Raw genomic sequence first — 15,781 nt, forward strand, 5'->3', positions numbered from 1 at the left:
GATTAGTATAGGAATATAAATCTAATTCTAATTTCTCATGTCTGCCCCCATGGCATCACTACTAAAATGTGCTTTATTTGCATGGAAAGTCTTAATATTTTTAATGTCAGTTCAACAAATGCTAGTGATTTTGTTGCTTTTGATCAGTAAAATTGTTTTCAAGCTTAAATTCTTCAGCTACAGCCAGTGTTGTCACCCAGGCTTGGTTTACCAAAGAAACTTTGTCAGTACTTGCCCATATTTATGCAAATGTCATGGTTGTGGTGGTGTTTGTTTACCTGTGTGCTTAGTTGTTTGTACTCGCACGCCTAGCTCTCACAGTAGAGCAAGTTGTTTCAAAGTAACAGTGAAGTAAAGAGAGCTGCATTGTAAGTGGGTCATAGGCCTAGATCTGTAGGGTGTAAACCACAGTTTTATAGCCATCTCACACCAATTGGCAGTACACAAATGTGAACATTCAAATGCAGGGCCAATCAGAGGATGGCCCATTGACTGTGACACCAAACAGTGATTTTTTTGTCAATTACACTTTATGAGTTGATTGTGGAAACCAAAACATTCATTATTTCATTAGTTAGAAATATCATGAAATTCTGATAGAATTGCATAGCCTGTAAGAAATGTATTCTTTAACACTTGTGTCCTCTGTGTGTAGGAGTATGTGCTGTCCCACACAGAGATGCCCACCAGCCTTCAGGGAGCAGAGGAGGCCATTAAGAAGCATGAGGACTTCCTGACCACCACAGAGGCCAGTGAGGAGAAGATCACCGGAGTGGTGGAGGCCGGACGCCGCCTCATTAATGAGTGCAACGCCAACTCTGATAAGATCCAGGAAAAAGCTGACTCCATCCAGGAGAGGTTAGAGGGGAGAGTAAAGGAAGGGAGAAAAAGTTTTCCTCTTTGATTTAATGTTTGAATAGTGGCTCATTTAGCTTTCTCCTTAATTTTCTCCAGGCATCAAAAGAACAAGCAGGCTGCAAATGAACTGCTGACGAAGCTTAAGGATAACCGTGAACTTCAGCACTTCCTTCAAGATGGACAGGAGGTAATAATAACAGAAAATATAATAAAACAATAGCCAGGTGAATAAATAAATAATGATGGTTAGGAGAGAAACATGGCCAAAGTCACCCATTGTTGCAAAGAGAATATGATAGATGTATTGGAAATGGCTCCTTTAATCATAACAGATACATACCATAGAATTAGTTTGAATCAGTTGTACTTAATAACTATTCTGTTCCCTGTAGCTAACGTTGTGGATCAATGAGAAGATGCTGACGGCTCAGGACATGTCATACGACGAGGCCAGAAACCTCCACAGCAAGTGGCAGAAACACCAGGCCTTCATGGCAGAGCTGGCCTCCAACAAAGACTGGCTGGACAAAATCGATAAGGTGTGGCCATTTTTCATCATTATTACTGAATACATTAATGTCAAAAAGATTTGCCCAAGTTTAATCGAATATGAACACCACTTTGACATCCTCCTCATCTCCTCATGCAATGCCTGTAGATTCTTTTGTAGATTTGGGTGGTGAGGGTAATTTTGGTTCTGAACCCCAGATTTGCTCCTGGGCCCATTCCAGGATCAGTTCTAGTAGGTGTTGCAGTTTAAGAATGGCAACATCTACTCCAATGGCTCTTATTTGGATACTTATGATATAGACAATTGTGCTGTAATTGTAATAGTTTATTTGTTTTTGGGCAGGCCGAGCAATATGGCCATGGTCATTTTATATACATTTTTCGTGCTGTGGGGACAGTTTTCCAGCTGTGACACAGCGGCTAAATGAATGCAAAGGAAACTCTGTCCTCATGCATTTTCTGTCCCAATCAGGAGGGCCAGGCGCTGGTGATGGAGAAGCCGGAGCTGCAGCCTGTGGTGCAGCAGACCCTGGAGGGCCTGCAGCGCCAGTGGGAGGAGCTGGAGGGCACCACCCGCACCAAGGCCCAGTGCTTGTTTGATGCCAACAGGGCAGAGCTCTTTACACAGAGCTGCTCAGCTCTGGATGTCTGGCTGAAAAACCTGGACGGTCAGCTGCAGAGCGACGACTACGGCAAGGATTTGACCAGTGTCAACATCCTGCTCAAGAAGCACCAGGTAGACCACGCTGCACAGGCTGAGCACAATCTGTGCCATCTTTGCTCACAAGAGCTGCTGTCATGTTACATTGAGATCTTTTAAATCTTCTGAAAGTTTAAAGTTATACTGACACGATTAAGGCAAGTTCTAAATGAAACAAAGATCATGTATCCAGAAGATCAACCCTTAGAAGTTTTGAAATCAACATACTTGTGTGTTAAAGATGAAAGAGCTTAAACTATATAATTTCAACTATCCTCGTTATTCTGAGTACCTGCCCTTATATCATAGACCCTGAAGCTACTTTGTGTGAATGTGTGTGCAGCTACCCAGAGCCATTTAGTATAATAGTTTTAGTTTAATAATTACCATTTTCAGGAGAATTTTGTGGAGATAATTTTGCTCCATTGACATGTTCTTGGCCCAGAGGCCTGTTTGGTATCTCACCAAAATTTTTTTACATTCAAGTAAGGAATATCTTGGTGTATACTTGCCCACTGTGTTAAATTGGAATAAAATTGTGACATGACATATGCTGTGTATTCACAAACGCATGTTTTGTCAATTACCTGGGTCTCGGTCTGTGACAAATGGTAATTCCATCTTGTCTGACAATCCTGTAATGTCCTTGTGTAGATGGTGGAGCACCAGATGGAGGTGCGTGAGAAGGAGGTGCAGTCCCTGCAGTCTCAGGCCCTGGCCCTGTCCCAGGAGGATGCCGGACTGGCTGAGGTAGACGGACAGCAGAGGCGTGTCACCGACAGCTTTGGCAAACTTCAGGACCCTCTCAAACTGAGGAGACAGCGGCTGCTCGCCTCCAAAGAAGCACATCAGTTCAACAGAGATCTGGAGGATGAAATTGTGAGTGGGATTACCTGACTGACTACACAAATGATATATTGATCTAGTTGTATTTCTGTTGCCTGTCTGTCTCATTGCCTCAGTCATTCATCTGTTGTTCTTCTCTCAGCTCTGGGTGAAGGAGAGGATGCCACTGGCGACCTCCACAGACCACGGAAAAGACCTGCCCACTGTGCAGCTGCTGATCAAGAAGAATCAGGTACAGTGATGGACAATAGACATCTATTGCTTTTTTATCATTTGATACTTGAAAAATGTTGCATTGAAAACAGAGTGATTTGAAGGGAGATAGAGCTGACTGACACCCTCTTGTGGCTCAAATTATTATATACTTTTATTGACTATAGACCTAAGGGAAAATGTGAGGAAAAATATTGCCTACCCACCAATAAAAGTGAACATCTTCTCTCTCTCTCGTCCAGACGTTGCAGAAGGAGATCCAGGGCCATCAGCCTCGTATCGATGACATCCATAGACGAGGCAGGACCCAGAGCGAGGTGGATGGAGAGAGGCAGTCTGCCCTAGAGGGCCGCCTGGTTGAGCTGAGGGACCTGTGGGCCCAGCTCATCGCTGAGACAGATGAGCGTCACGCCCGTCTCGTAGAGGCTAACCGCGCCCAGCAGTTCTACACTGATGCAGCTGAGGCTGAGGCCTGGATGGGAGAGCAGGAGCTACACATGATGTCAGAGGAAAAAGCCAAGGTGAGTTGAGAGAAACGTGTAATTTCTCTCGATGCAACCACTAACAATGCTGCTCTTTCACAATCTTAAAATTTTCCTGTGTTTGCCTCCCAGGATGAGCAAAGCGCATTAGTGATGGTGAAGAAGCACCAGACCCTGGAGCAGGCGCTCGAAGACTACGCCCAAACCATTCACCAGCTCGCCAACAGCAGCCGCCTCATGGTCACCAGTGAACATCCAGAGAGGTGAGAGGATACAAGTGGATCTGAATGTTGTAGCATCATCAGCATAATAAAACTGGAATTCCACACATGCATGGTGATGTACCAAATTGTTCACACACTGTCACTGATCAAGAGCTTGATTTCCTTCCAATTTAATAGCGAGAGAATCACCCTACGGCAAGCCCAAGTGGACAAGCTGTACGCAGGGCTGAAAGACCTTGCCGAGGAGCGTCGTGGGCGGCTTCAGGAGAGGCTGAGGCTGACCCAGTTAAAGCGGGAGGTGGATGATCTGGAACAGTGGATTGCTGAGAGGGAGGTGGTCGCTGGCTCCCATGAACTGGGACAGGACTATGAACACGTCACAGTGAGTTTTGTCTCATTCACATGCAGCGCAGACACTGAAGCACAGGGAAGTAAAGCTGAATTAATTACTTTTTGCTCACTTTTGCAAATACCTGTCTTTTCTTTCTTCAGATGCTGAGGGACAAGTTCCGGGAGTTTGCTCGTGACACCAGCACCATTGGCCAGGAGCGTGTGGACGGTGTGAACGGTCTGGCAGATGACCTGATCGAGTCTGGTCACCCTGAGAACGCCAGTGTGGCCGAGTGGAAGGACGGGCTGAACGAGGCCTGGGCCGACCTGCTGGAGCTGATTGACACGCGCACGCAAATGCTGGCCGCCTCCTACGAGCTGCACCGCTTCCACCAGGACGCCATGGAGGCGCTTGGCCGCGTCCAGGAGAAGAGGGAGGCGCTGCCATCTGACCTGGGCCGCGACCTGAACACTGTCCAGCACCTACACAGACAGCACAACACCTTCGAGCATGACATCCAGGCCCTCAGCGGACAGGTCAGCTGTCAGATCTCAAAACAATGAACCCAGAAGTGGGAGAAATACTGTCCTACCTGTTGTGTACTATGTGTAGTAGATGGCAAGAAAGCAGAGAGAGGTGTGTGTTTTTTTTTTTTTTTTTAAACTGAATGTCCCCTATTCCCCCCTCCACCTGCCAGGTGAACCAGGTGCAGGATGATGCAGCACGGCTACAGAAGGCCTACGCTGGGGAGAAGGCTGAGGAGATTCACAGGAGCGAACACGCCGTGACTTCGGCCTGGGAGGGCCTGCTGGAGGCTGGCCAGGCCCGCAGGCTCCTCCTGCTGGACACCGTGGAGAAGTTCCGCTTCTTCAACATGGTGCGAGACCTCATGCTCTGGATGGACGGTGTCAACCTGCAGATTGATGCCCATGACAGCCCCAGGTGAATTTGCTTCTCGGTTTAATTCTCCAGTTGACTTAATGAGTTCGGTGGCATGATCAATTATAGGTATTATTAAAACGTCTTTACAATCTCCCCTCTCTCTTCTCTTTTGTCCCAGGGATGTGTCCTCTGCAGGGTTGGTCATTGCCAATCACCAGGACATCAAGTCAGAGATTGAGACCAGGGCAGACAGCTTCACTGCCTGTATTGAGATGGGAAACAGTCTCATCAACAATAATCACTATGCAGCTGATGAGGTATTTTGCACCCGCTTACTTCCACAGATATCTTCAGTCACACTCTCATGCACATTCACAAGAAACAGTTTTGAGGAAAAATGGAACATGTTTATGATTAGTGTTGATATTAAATGGCTAGATATTCCATGGCTCATCATAGATTATTGCTTAATTTCATTCTTCTCATGTGTCCTCATTTGTTGTTGATGTGTTACCTGATCTTTACTGCTTCACAGATCCGGGAAAAGCTGGCCCAGCTCCAGGAAAAGAGGGACAAGATCAACAAGAAGTGGCAAGACAAGATGGACCACTTACAAATTGGTATGTACATTGAACATGTTTCAGGGTCTGTGTAAGTGTGTGTGTTACTGTATGTGCGTCTATTTAACTAATTTTAATTTAATTTTAGGTACTATGTATGTGTTTTAGTTTCTCATTATCTCAATGTTATCCCTTTTTCTCTCTCTCTTTGTCTCTGTGTCTCAGTGCTGGAGGTGTTGCAGTTTGGTCGGGATGCCTATGTGGCAGAGTCTTGGTTGGCAGGACAGGAGCCTCTGGTGCGAGCAGCAGAGCTGGGCTCAAACGTGGATGAGGTGGAGAGCCTAATCAAGCGCCATGAGGCCTTTGAGAAGCTCGCTGCAGGCTGGGAAGAGCGCTTTGTGCTGCTGGAAAAACTCACTACAGTAAGTGACAGGGGGGACTTAGATCAGGTATCAAAGATTTGATTAAATATGCCGTGGAGATTGGTTTGTGTGTCCGCCTGCCAGATGTGTACCACCACTAAATCCATGAATTGAGGTGTTGACTTTCCCTTGTTCAGGATGTGTATAGACATTGGCATTGCATTACTGAGTTTCCATTTTTCAGCTGGAGGAGCATGAGCTCCAGAGGAGGCTAGAGGAGGAGGAGCGAGCACGGCGACCCCCGACGCCACTCCTAGCAGAAGAAGTGGCACAATCTGAGACGGAGAGTCAAGCACATGAATCTGCAGCCAGGTAAAGGAGCAGGGAGTTCCTGCTAGAGCTAAAGGGTGTTTCTGTATATCCAGACATTGATTTCACAGGGTTTCTCTCTCTCTCTCTCTCTTTTACACAGAACCAGTCTGGACCAGACCACACTGAATCAGTCGGTATCAGTGAATGGAGTACACAGCGACAATGACACATCGCAGGTTAGACATGTTTTTGAGGATAAGTGTAAATATTTTTACAGTATTCATTTTACAATTTTTACTTCCACAATGCAGCAAAGGAGTTTTTTCCCCCTAGATTTCCTATGCAATATTAATTACCTATGCAATATCAGTATAGGGCTGTACCATGTAATGTCCTGTTATGTCTTTTCCATGTTGTCTTGTCCACCTACCATATTTTGAAATGGACCTGAAAGAAATATGTTCAGTGTTTGATATCTGAGTTAATGAGTTCATTGGGAAATTTGCCAGAATCTGAAACATTGTTGGAAATTTGCAGCAATGTTGCCATGAGTTTGTGACAACAAATGTTCACATGCAAATTTACACTACTGGCAAACGTTATCAAAAGAACATTTTGCAGCAAACTATGAAGTTGACAGAAAATATACCACAAGTTAGCTGCAGGTTCTAACAGGAATCCAAACCTGTAAGTACGTCATATATCTAAGACATGTACGTTTGTTTGTTTGTAAGTGTGTGTCCCTTGTCAGGTTCTGTCTTTCTGCTGTAGTCAACAACGGTGTTCACAAATTGATTAGTTGTTCCTTGTCATATAATTACCAACTTGAAAGATTTTTTTAAAATTATCATTGGAGTGGAATTAAACTTCTGAATCATAAATTACCATTGGAGAATGCTCCTTAAGTATAATTGAAAGAAATGTCAATTCATGTGAAACACAAGAGGCAACGATGACTATCAACAGTGTTTTATATGAGGGACAAGTCCTCTGAGATATGCTTGTGATAAAGGGCTATATAAATAAACTTGACTTGACTTGACTAACAGGAAAGAAAATTTTCGCTTTGACTATAAATTAAGTTGGCAAAGCAGTTCATAGTGTGGAAGCAGTTTATCTGAAATTATGACTCAATGCAAACATTATAATGGGCTACAGCCTTACTAATAAGGCAACTAGGTGAGATCAGCAGTCCGGCTCATGTCATCTCTGTATTATCTGGGTGAGCCTCATCTGGCAAACAAATATGAAAAACCTCTACACTTTTCTTTGCTGTGTGTTGTTGACTGCTGCAACTCAAAGTCAATCATACTGGTAAAAATATGACTTCTGCACAGTATATTTCAATGATGAATTGGCCGGTGTAATTGAACATGGTTAGGCCTCCATTTCTAAACCTATCTCTCCCCCTCATGCACTCATCCACTTATGCACACACAAATGACACACAGCTTTCTGTTTCATAGACAAATATATTTAAATTGAATTGAAGACACAGCTATGGCAGGCCTATGGTTATTATTTGCTTAGATAAAACATAGGTGTGGCACACAATGTTTGAGCCCAGGGCAAATGAATACACTTTGAAGCTGAGCCCACACAATTCTTTGATTGTACTACTTAACTTGTTTTGACAGAGTTGGGGGTAACAAATTAATCATTTGTTTGGTAATGTGGCTGAAAGTCAATTCAGAAAAATCTATAAGGGCACCACTATTAATTAGTGTCAGCAAGTTTCTGCCACAGACAAAGATTTCTTAACACTTTCTTATTGCATTTTTACCAGCAGTCATTATCGCTATCGTTGTCAGTGGGAAAGAAATCAGAGCCTAAACGTGTGTGTAAGCCAAAGCAGCCGGAGCGTGTGAGTACCAAGCCGCGGTCGGCTCTGTAGCTTCCTCATCGCCCCCCTCACTGCCCTTTGCTCAGCTCCTGGTCAACTGCAGTGCCTCGTTTCTTCTGTTGAGAAAGCCATTGCTCTCTGTCACAGATGCAACCATTGCTTTATTTATTCATGCACTGCGCAATGTCATTAATGAGTCCCATTGCTGTACCGAGGCATGATGCAGATTCATGAGCAGATTCTGGTCATGGATCGGAGATGTTGAAGCCTGTCTGGGTGCTGTTGCACATGTGCCTATATTGACCAGGACAGGAGTGACTGTAAAAGTAGAAACTACAGTAGTTAATGTGGTGGTAATTGTAATAGTTTGAAGCAAATGTATACATAGGTTGTTCATTTTAGTCTTCCCCTAGACGTGGTGTTCCTGAGTTTGGTGTGAAAACCATTTGCTGAAGTCATTTTAACTGCTCTTTGTAGAAAAAGAGGTTTGATGGAAGGAAATTATATTCTGTCAAGTAGAATTTGACATTTTGGCTGGAAAACAAAACCAGTGACAATGGATCTCTTTTAGAAATATTTGGAAGAAACACAAAACTCTGATCTTAGCTTACAATGCCTTCTGCTGCTGTCATGATGCAAATACAGGATTACTGTATGTTTTAAAACCCATCCCTCTGTCTGTGGATTTGATATTTTGGATTAATATTGTAAATAAGTCAGAACATTTGTCGTAGTCCTCATCTATGTGATTGTGATTGAGATGAAAGGCTTTAGAGAGTTGAACTGTGTCTCTGTGTTTGTGTTTTTGTGTCTGTGTTTCTGTGTGTTATGCTATTATCCTTTTGATATGTACAGTCGCTCAATAAGTACTGAGATCCTTGACCTTCATTACAAAATGAATTATCTGGGATTTTTTGTTTGTATTCTATGCATAGTACTCTATTCTATTGAAGGGGCAAAGAAATTCATGAAACTTAAATATATCGTAAACTTATCAAATTTAGATATTTTGTAAAACTTAAGATGAATCTTTTTTGTAAAAGTTTTTATCCCTTTCTTTCGTCTCACTCATGTTACACAGATTTTACGCAGGCTTGAACAATATTTACCTTTCAAAATTGTTTCACTTCTTCCCCTCTTCCTAACAAATCTGATATCAGGTTCCTTCAGTACATGTTACCTTATGTAAGGGTGGAGGTGGACTTTACTTGAGAATACTCAAGCTTAGTGTAGCAAACATGTTTTCTGTATGCGTGGTATTTGAACCCAAACTAAAACATCATTATCCTTTAAATAGTTTATGGGAAAATATGGGAGGAAGAGAATAAGTTTTTCTCCTTACTGTAACAGTGGATTTTTTTTGTTTTTCTTATTTTAAGTGCATACCTAAGCAGAATGTTGGAGGAGGTGGGGATTAGTTGGAGTTACTTATTTGAGCGACTGTTTAAAGTCAGTGTAATGCAATGGTTATTAATGTGGCCCTGTTGGACCGATGCTATGTTGTTATCTCAGGTATTCATGTGCCGTCAAAGCAACAGTCATCATGGCTTTTCATCTATGGTTGTGAATGGCTGCTTTGCTGCTCACCGCTTGCTTACAACCACGCGTCTTCCCGCCTCCTGACTACCGTTCATGTTCTGCTTTGAACCCCAGGGCTCAGAGTCGGAGTCGGTGAACGGCCCGGGCCGGGACAGCGGCCTGGCCTCCTCTCGCCTCGACCCGTCTGCCACTTTACCCAGCCGGGGCGGAGCGGACTCAGAGCCGGAAGCCATGGAGGGGATGCTCTGTCGAAAACAGGAGATGGAGTCCCACAGCAAAAAGGCAGCTACCAGGTGGGTGAAGTGGAGAATGCTGGGACTTTGAGATCAGGACGGTCAAACACTGAAAACTTGATTTTAGTAGAACTGATTGACAAAGAAAAAGATTATACCAAAAAGATTATACCATTGTTACCAAATATATGTGGTAACAATACATCATCAAGCTGTGAGTTGCAGTATTACTGAGTCAAACTGGGGATATGGAGGCATGCTGTACCCAATCAGTTGAAAGAGAGACTTGAAAGGATTTCAGGGGCGTAGGAGCAGACTGGCAGATATAAAAAAGGAAGACGTTGTAGATATATTTACATGAAATATATCTACTGTTAATTGACAGAGGTTTTTTTTATGCCTGACTTCTATGCTTGCCCCTCCTAATCACCTGTCTCTGTCCCCGTAGGTCCTGGCAGAACGTGTACTGTGTCCTTAGGAAAGGAAGCCTCGGTTTCTACAAGGACAACAAGAGCGCTAGCAACGGCATTCCATACCATGGAGAGGTACCGATCAGCCTGGGAGAGGCCGGGTGCGAGGTAGCCCACGACTACAAGAAGAGGAAACATGTCTTCAAGCTCAGGTGAGAGGAGAGAGAGCAAATAAAGGCCTCAATGGAGAATATACAGCTGTCAACCTATGATAATGAAGTGATGAAATATAGTGAAATGCCATGATGAAATGCCAAGAAAATGGGTGAAATAGTGAGACGTATTTTAATGTACACTACCAGTCAAAAGTTTGGACACACCACATTTTTCTGTATTTTTACTATTTTCCAATTTTAGGATAATGGTAAAGACTCAAAACTATGAAATGACACAAATGGAATTAAGCAGAGAAACACATAAGTGTTAAACAAAATTAAAACAATGTTATATTTTAGATTCTTTAAAGTAGCCGCCCTTTGCCTTGATGGAAAGGCAAAGGCTTTGGAAAGAACTTCATACATAGGCATCAACTTCACTGTTTATATTTGTCTAAGAAACAAATTTCAAGCATTTAAGCATAAGCCTTTAGATAAAAATGGCTTTAAGATAATGAAAAACATAGTACATTTAAGTATGTATGCATGTTTATAGTTTTGCCTTGACTTATCGCTTCTCTTCAATGTGTCTGCAGGCTAGGAGACGGTAAAGAGTACCTGTTCCAAGCAAAGGATGAGGTGAGTGTATGAAACAGAATTATTAGAATAGAACAATATGGAAAGGTTTTATGTAAAAACAATCTTTTCCGGTGCACTGGGACTCTGTGCCTGAATGAGGAGGAGTAACAAACGTTTCTGTGTGTGTGTGAAGGCGGAGATGAGCTCCTGGATCCGCTCCATCCACTGCTCCATTCCAGCAGGGGGGTCGGGAGAGTCGCCCGGCGGCCCGCGGGGCCTCAGCCGAGCCATGACCATGCCTCCCATCTCCCCCAGCTCAGGCGAGGCCGGAGGCGTCACCATGCGCAACAAAGACGGCAAAGAGAAGGATCGCGAGAAGAGGTTCAGCTTCTTTGGCAAGAAAAAATAAAACATTTGTAGAAAAAAGAAAAGAAAAAAAAAAACATTGATGGAAACATTTGTCAAAATTTCAACAAACTGAAACAGGCAGAAAGGAAAGTACAAACAAGTCATACAAACACATTGCTCTCAGTGCTGGTCCTAAGGAGTTTGTCGACAGCTATGTGGCTTACATAGACCTTTCGTTTCTTCTCTTTCTCTCTCTCTCATTCTCTCGTTCTCCCTTTTTATCTGTCGTTTCCTTCTCGATATTTCACATTCAGCTGCACCCAGCAAACGAAAGCCCTCTTCCTGAGGCGGTTTCAGCCAACAGGCAGAGCTCATTCCTCTGAGTCACTAACAGAAACCCGGTTGTTTAAAGGAGTGGCGGCGGCGGTTAGCGTTAGCGGGGCCTAGAGTTACACTTCTTCTCACGGCCCCGGGTCAATTCCATTCCACCTGTTTGATTCTGCTTCCGTTAAAATATTTTCTCTCGGTGAGTCTCGACTAGCCAAGCCTTTTTGATGCTGTGTCACTAATACCAGAAACGATGGATGATGGCGTTCCACTAAGGTGCACACTCTTTTTTTATTCCTTTCCCCCCCTTTCATGCTGTCTCTCTTTGGGGAGGACCACATCAGTCTCTTTTTTGTTCTTGGTATTGATGTTATTAACCTTACCAATATTATTGCTGTTATTATTATTATTTATCTTTTGCTATTGCTGGTTTGAGAAAACAAGAAACTAATAAATTTGACAGTAGATAATCTTGATTCATGTTGTGGAGCAAAACAAAAATTTGGTTAAACTAGTGGAGAATGTTGGGCTTGCCCCTGTTTGTAATGTTTTTTTTTTTCTAGGAATGACAGTTTATGAGGTGTTTTTGAGAAAAAATAAAGCTCAATAAATTTTAGCAGTGTGCAGTAAGTGATCACGAGTTTCACCATTGGGAAAATGATATATATATATTTAAAGTGGTTTTATTTTTTATTTTATCTTCTAATTTTGCCTGTATTTGATTATTTCTTTTGAGTGATCTTTTCTGCTTGATTTTTGACTTTCTTTGTTTCTGTATAAAGCAGAGAAGATTAGTTTTCTAGTGTGTGTGTGTGTGTGTGTGTGTGTGTGTGAGTTGTGGTGCTGTGGATTTTGCACGTTTATGTTATTCCTGATCAAAGGTGGCCAGATGGATGCTGCTTTTCTTACGGTACACACATGCACACAGAAACCAGACACAAACACAGAAAAAAACTTGGGAGGACTTTCTAAAATTGGCTTTTCTTTGTTTTTGGTTTTATTTGTATAAACTAAAATTACCAATGAACTAAGCAGTCCTCCGAGATGATTTTCAGATTTCCGTTTCACTCTTCAAACGCCTACTACCTTCTCTCCATGCAGTGCTGTGAAGGCACTGTGTGGGCAGGTTGTAGGTCCAAAGCTGAAGCACATTCTCTGTGTCAGACTGTAGGGAGGCGAGGACAGCAGCGGGACAGACGGAGGGTTGGCAGGTCTCATTACAGGTGGGGTGAGGGGTGTGGAAGTGAGATTGGATAAGTGGCGAAGAATGTGCTTTGTCATGTGCGACCAGAGGGAGAGAGGCGTACCGAGCCTTACTTGAACCCACTGACTGCTACGCTGAACCTTTGTAGACGCCCGGGCCTTTCCTTCCATTCCAACGGTTCTTGCCCACTAAAAGGAAGCTTTATTGTTCACAGTACAAATGAATGAATACGAATGTTTAAAACGTGCCCCTTGGCAATGATCTAATGTATGTCAGTGGATCAGAGACCCAGGTGCGATATGCAGACAGATGTGTTGGAAGTTGAAGAATAGTAACCACGGATCGCTCTGCTCGGTAACGGTGGCAGAGGGGGAACAGGCCTAAATCGTCTCTTAGATGAGCTCTTGCATTATGTGGCATGACTTCATGTAGGTTTATACTTGTACGTGTCTCATTGTCGTCTCCAAAGTCTCCTCTGTGTTGATGTTCCCCACATACATGAGATCACTTAATGTGCAGGGTTGGGGAGTAACTGACTGTATGTAATGGGATTACAGTAATCCAAGAAAACTGGTCACGGCATTCGATTCCTCAGAAACACGCTTGAAAGGAAAAGGGCATTTAGATTGTTAGACTATAGACAGAAACATAATTTTATACATCTTGAAGTAATTGCTGTTTGTTGTTGATAACTGTACTGTACTATAATTGGTAACTTGAATTCAAGTGTCGAACTGCTTTTTCTAACTGCCAAGGTAATCAAAAAGCAACAGAAAGTAATTGGATTACATTACTGAGTTTAATTACTCTTATGGATTGTTTTGCTGATTACAATTTTAAGCAGGTAATCAGTAATATGTATTGGATTACATTTTGAAAGTAACCTTCCCAACCCTGGTGGCAGCATGGCATGATATACCATGAAGCCCGTGCTGTGGAGGGTGGATTAGTACACAGGAATGTCTGATAACACAAAACAACTGGAAATAAATATTTGCATATGGTTTCAGTGGTTTTAAAATGGTCTAGATGGGTTGGCCAAACACAATCTAAAGCAGTGAGCAAAGTATTTTCCAGTCCCAAATGAATGTGGAACCGCTGTGGACCACCGCTCCACAGAAACACCCTTCTAACAGCTGTATGTGTAATGAATTCTCAAATCAGAGAAGAGAAATATTATATTGAACGACTGAACTGACTTGACAGTAATTAGCCCATACTTAAACTGACTGCCTTGTCTCTGTGGATGGGAGTTTGTGTCCCAGGTGTGAGACGGAGCTCCTGGTTTCAGCCTAGTTTAGGCCCTGAAGGTCTGTCAACATGTTCACTATTTGGGAACGGAGCTAATGAGCTCATTGCATACATAAGTGAGCCGACTCCATAAGCATTCACTGTGAACAGTTTCAAATGGAGGTTTCATTCCCCCCCCATGGATGAGCTGCTTTAGTGGCTATTATCTACCTTTTATCTCTGATCTGCACATCAGGCACAGAAAGCCAGTTAATGTAAGTGAATTCAAAGGTTAAAGGTCTACAATGTATTTTCTTACCAGTTCATTTGAATGTTAATATTCATGACTCAAAATTAGTTGTGGCCAAATTGGTCACATGAAGCAAAAATATTTGACCATACTTGACATACACAAGCTCTCTCTCTCTCTCTCTCTCTCTTTCACACACACTCACACACAAATACTGTACTGTATATTCAATGCAGAATGACCCTGGCGATCCAGTCTTGTGGAAATTCACTCAGCTGGCTGTGATTCGGTGTTGCATATGGCATCCTGTTAAAATAACATTGTGCTACTGGTGAGCTTTGGCCAGAAAATGGAAAGTATGTATTATTGATGTCAAAGAGATGAGTTTTTAGTTATAAAAACTTGTAACAATGGAGTACTTATGAAGAAAAAAACAATCTTTTACTTGATAAGTAGATATGAGTGGAAAAAGAAGACTGGTGGCAATTTGAGCTTCCTTTTTTTAGAAGAAGGCAGGAACTTGCTGTCTAGTGGGAGCTTGTGTTTTATCATCCAGTGGTCTGTCTTGCAGCGTTTGATAAGCCTGTCCACCTACCTTCATTTCTCATTACTTTTGACGAATGTCTGTTCCTTCCTCTGTGGGTAATTCAGAGTTGTTAATACCACTACTATTATTAATTGCTATTATTATCATTATTGCTACTGTTATTACTACTACTACTACTGTTACTAATGCAACTTATTGCAACAATTATAACTGCTGTCCATTTTCAGGTACGTGTCTGTAATACCAGACCCTTCCACACGATGTCAGTGTGCTGTGGAGCATTTTCATTACAGATCGAAAATAATGTTTGTTGACTTGTGTATCTACATCTAATATTAGGAATAATAAAACATGGTTTAATCAAAAACAGCTCGATTGTGTTTTTTTGAAATGTTAAAAAGTGGTTGGCCACCTCTCCAGTGCTTTTAATCTGCAGGGTGAACAGGTGAGACAGACTGTCAACAAATTAGATCTTTATGAAGCTGTCAGCAGTGGCGTGTGCACAAAACTTTGACTGGGGTGCCTAAGGTGGGACCCTGACTCATTGTGGGGGGGCCATGGCATGGTTAAGGTATGACAAGCAGCAAAATCAAGTCCAGACCAAAGGCTGTTTCCCTGGAGTCCAAAATCAAGATCAGCAAGTCTAGTCTTTTTTGAAACCGAGAATAGAATAATGTGCAAAGGTTTAAAATTTGCAATATTACAACAATAGATAGTCTAGACTTAAAGCAACACCAAAAACACCAAGTATTTGAAGAAAAATCATGTTTGAGTTACTGATCATAACAATGAGTCATTCCACATGCTTGTAGATTGAATATTTCATATTTGTAGAT

General features: G+C 42.6%; 1 protein-coding gene across 3 annotated transcripts in view; it reads left to right on the plus strand.

Annotated features, from left to right (window-relative positions):
• Positions 1–15,314, plus strand: part of sptbn2 (spectrin, beta, non-erythrocytic 2) — a 48,915-nt gene extending 33,601 nt beyond the window's left edge. For all 3 annotated transcript variants that reach the window (XM_071898214.2, XM_071898215.2, XM_071898216.2), the window contains 20 exons: positions 656–858; positions 955–1,045; positions 1,251–1,397; positions 1,841–2,104; positions 2,723–2,947; positions 3,057–3,146; positions 3,370–3,648; positions 3,742–3,872; positions 4,011–4,215; positions 4,326–4,700; positions 4,862–5,106; positions 5,225–5,363; positions 5,582–5,666; positions 5,832–6,028; positions 6,213–6,340; positions 6,441–6,516; positions 9,777–9,955; positions 10,344–10,517; positions 11,057–11,099; positions 11,233–15,314. In XM_071898214.2, the coding sequence (XP_071754315.1) occupies positions 656–858; positions 955–1,045; positions 1,251–1,397; positions 1,841–2,104; positions 2,723–2,947; positions 3,057–3,146; positions 3,370–3,648; positions 3,742–3,872; positions 4,011–4,215; positions 4,326–4,700; positions 4,862–5,106; positions 5,225–5,363; positions 5,582–5,666; positions 5,832–6,028; positions 6,213–6,340; positions 6,441–6,516; positions 9,777–9,955; positions 10,344–10,517; positions 11,057–11,099; positions 11,233–11,448 (3,492 nt within the window). In that variant the 3' untranslated portion in view covers positions 11,449–15,314. The remainder of the gene's footprint in view (positions 1–655; positions 859–954; positions 1,046–1,250; positions 1,398–1,840; positions 2,105–2,722; positions 2,948–3,056; positions 3,147–3,369; positions 3,649–3,741; positions 3,873–4,010; positions 4,216–4,325; positions 4,701–4,861; positions 5,107–5,224; positions 5,364–5,581; positions 5,667–5,831; positions 6,029–6,212; positions 6,341–6,440; positions 6,517–9,776; positions 9,956–10,343; positions 10,518–11,056; positions 11,100–11,232) is intronic.
• The last annotated feature ends 467 nt before the right edge of the window (positions 15,315–15,781 follow it).

Source organism: Centroberyx gerrardi, chromosome 11, assembly GCF_048128805.1.
Source record: "Centroberyx gerrardi isolate f3 chromosome 11, fCenGer3.hap1.cur.20231027, whole genome shotgun sequence".
In the NCBI taxonomy this organism is placed as follows: Eukaryota; Metazoa; Chordata; class Actinopteri; order Beryciformes; family Berycidae; genus Centroberyx; species Centroberyx gerrardi.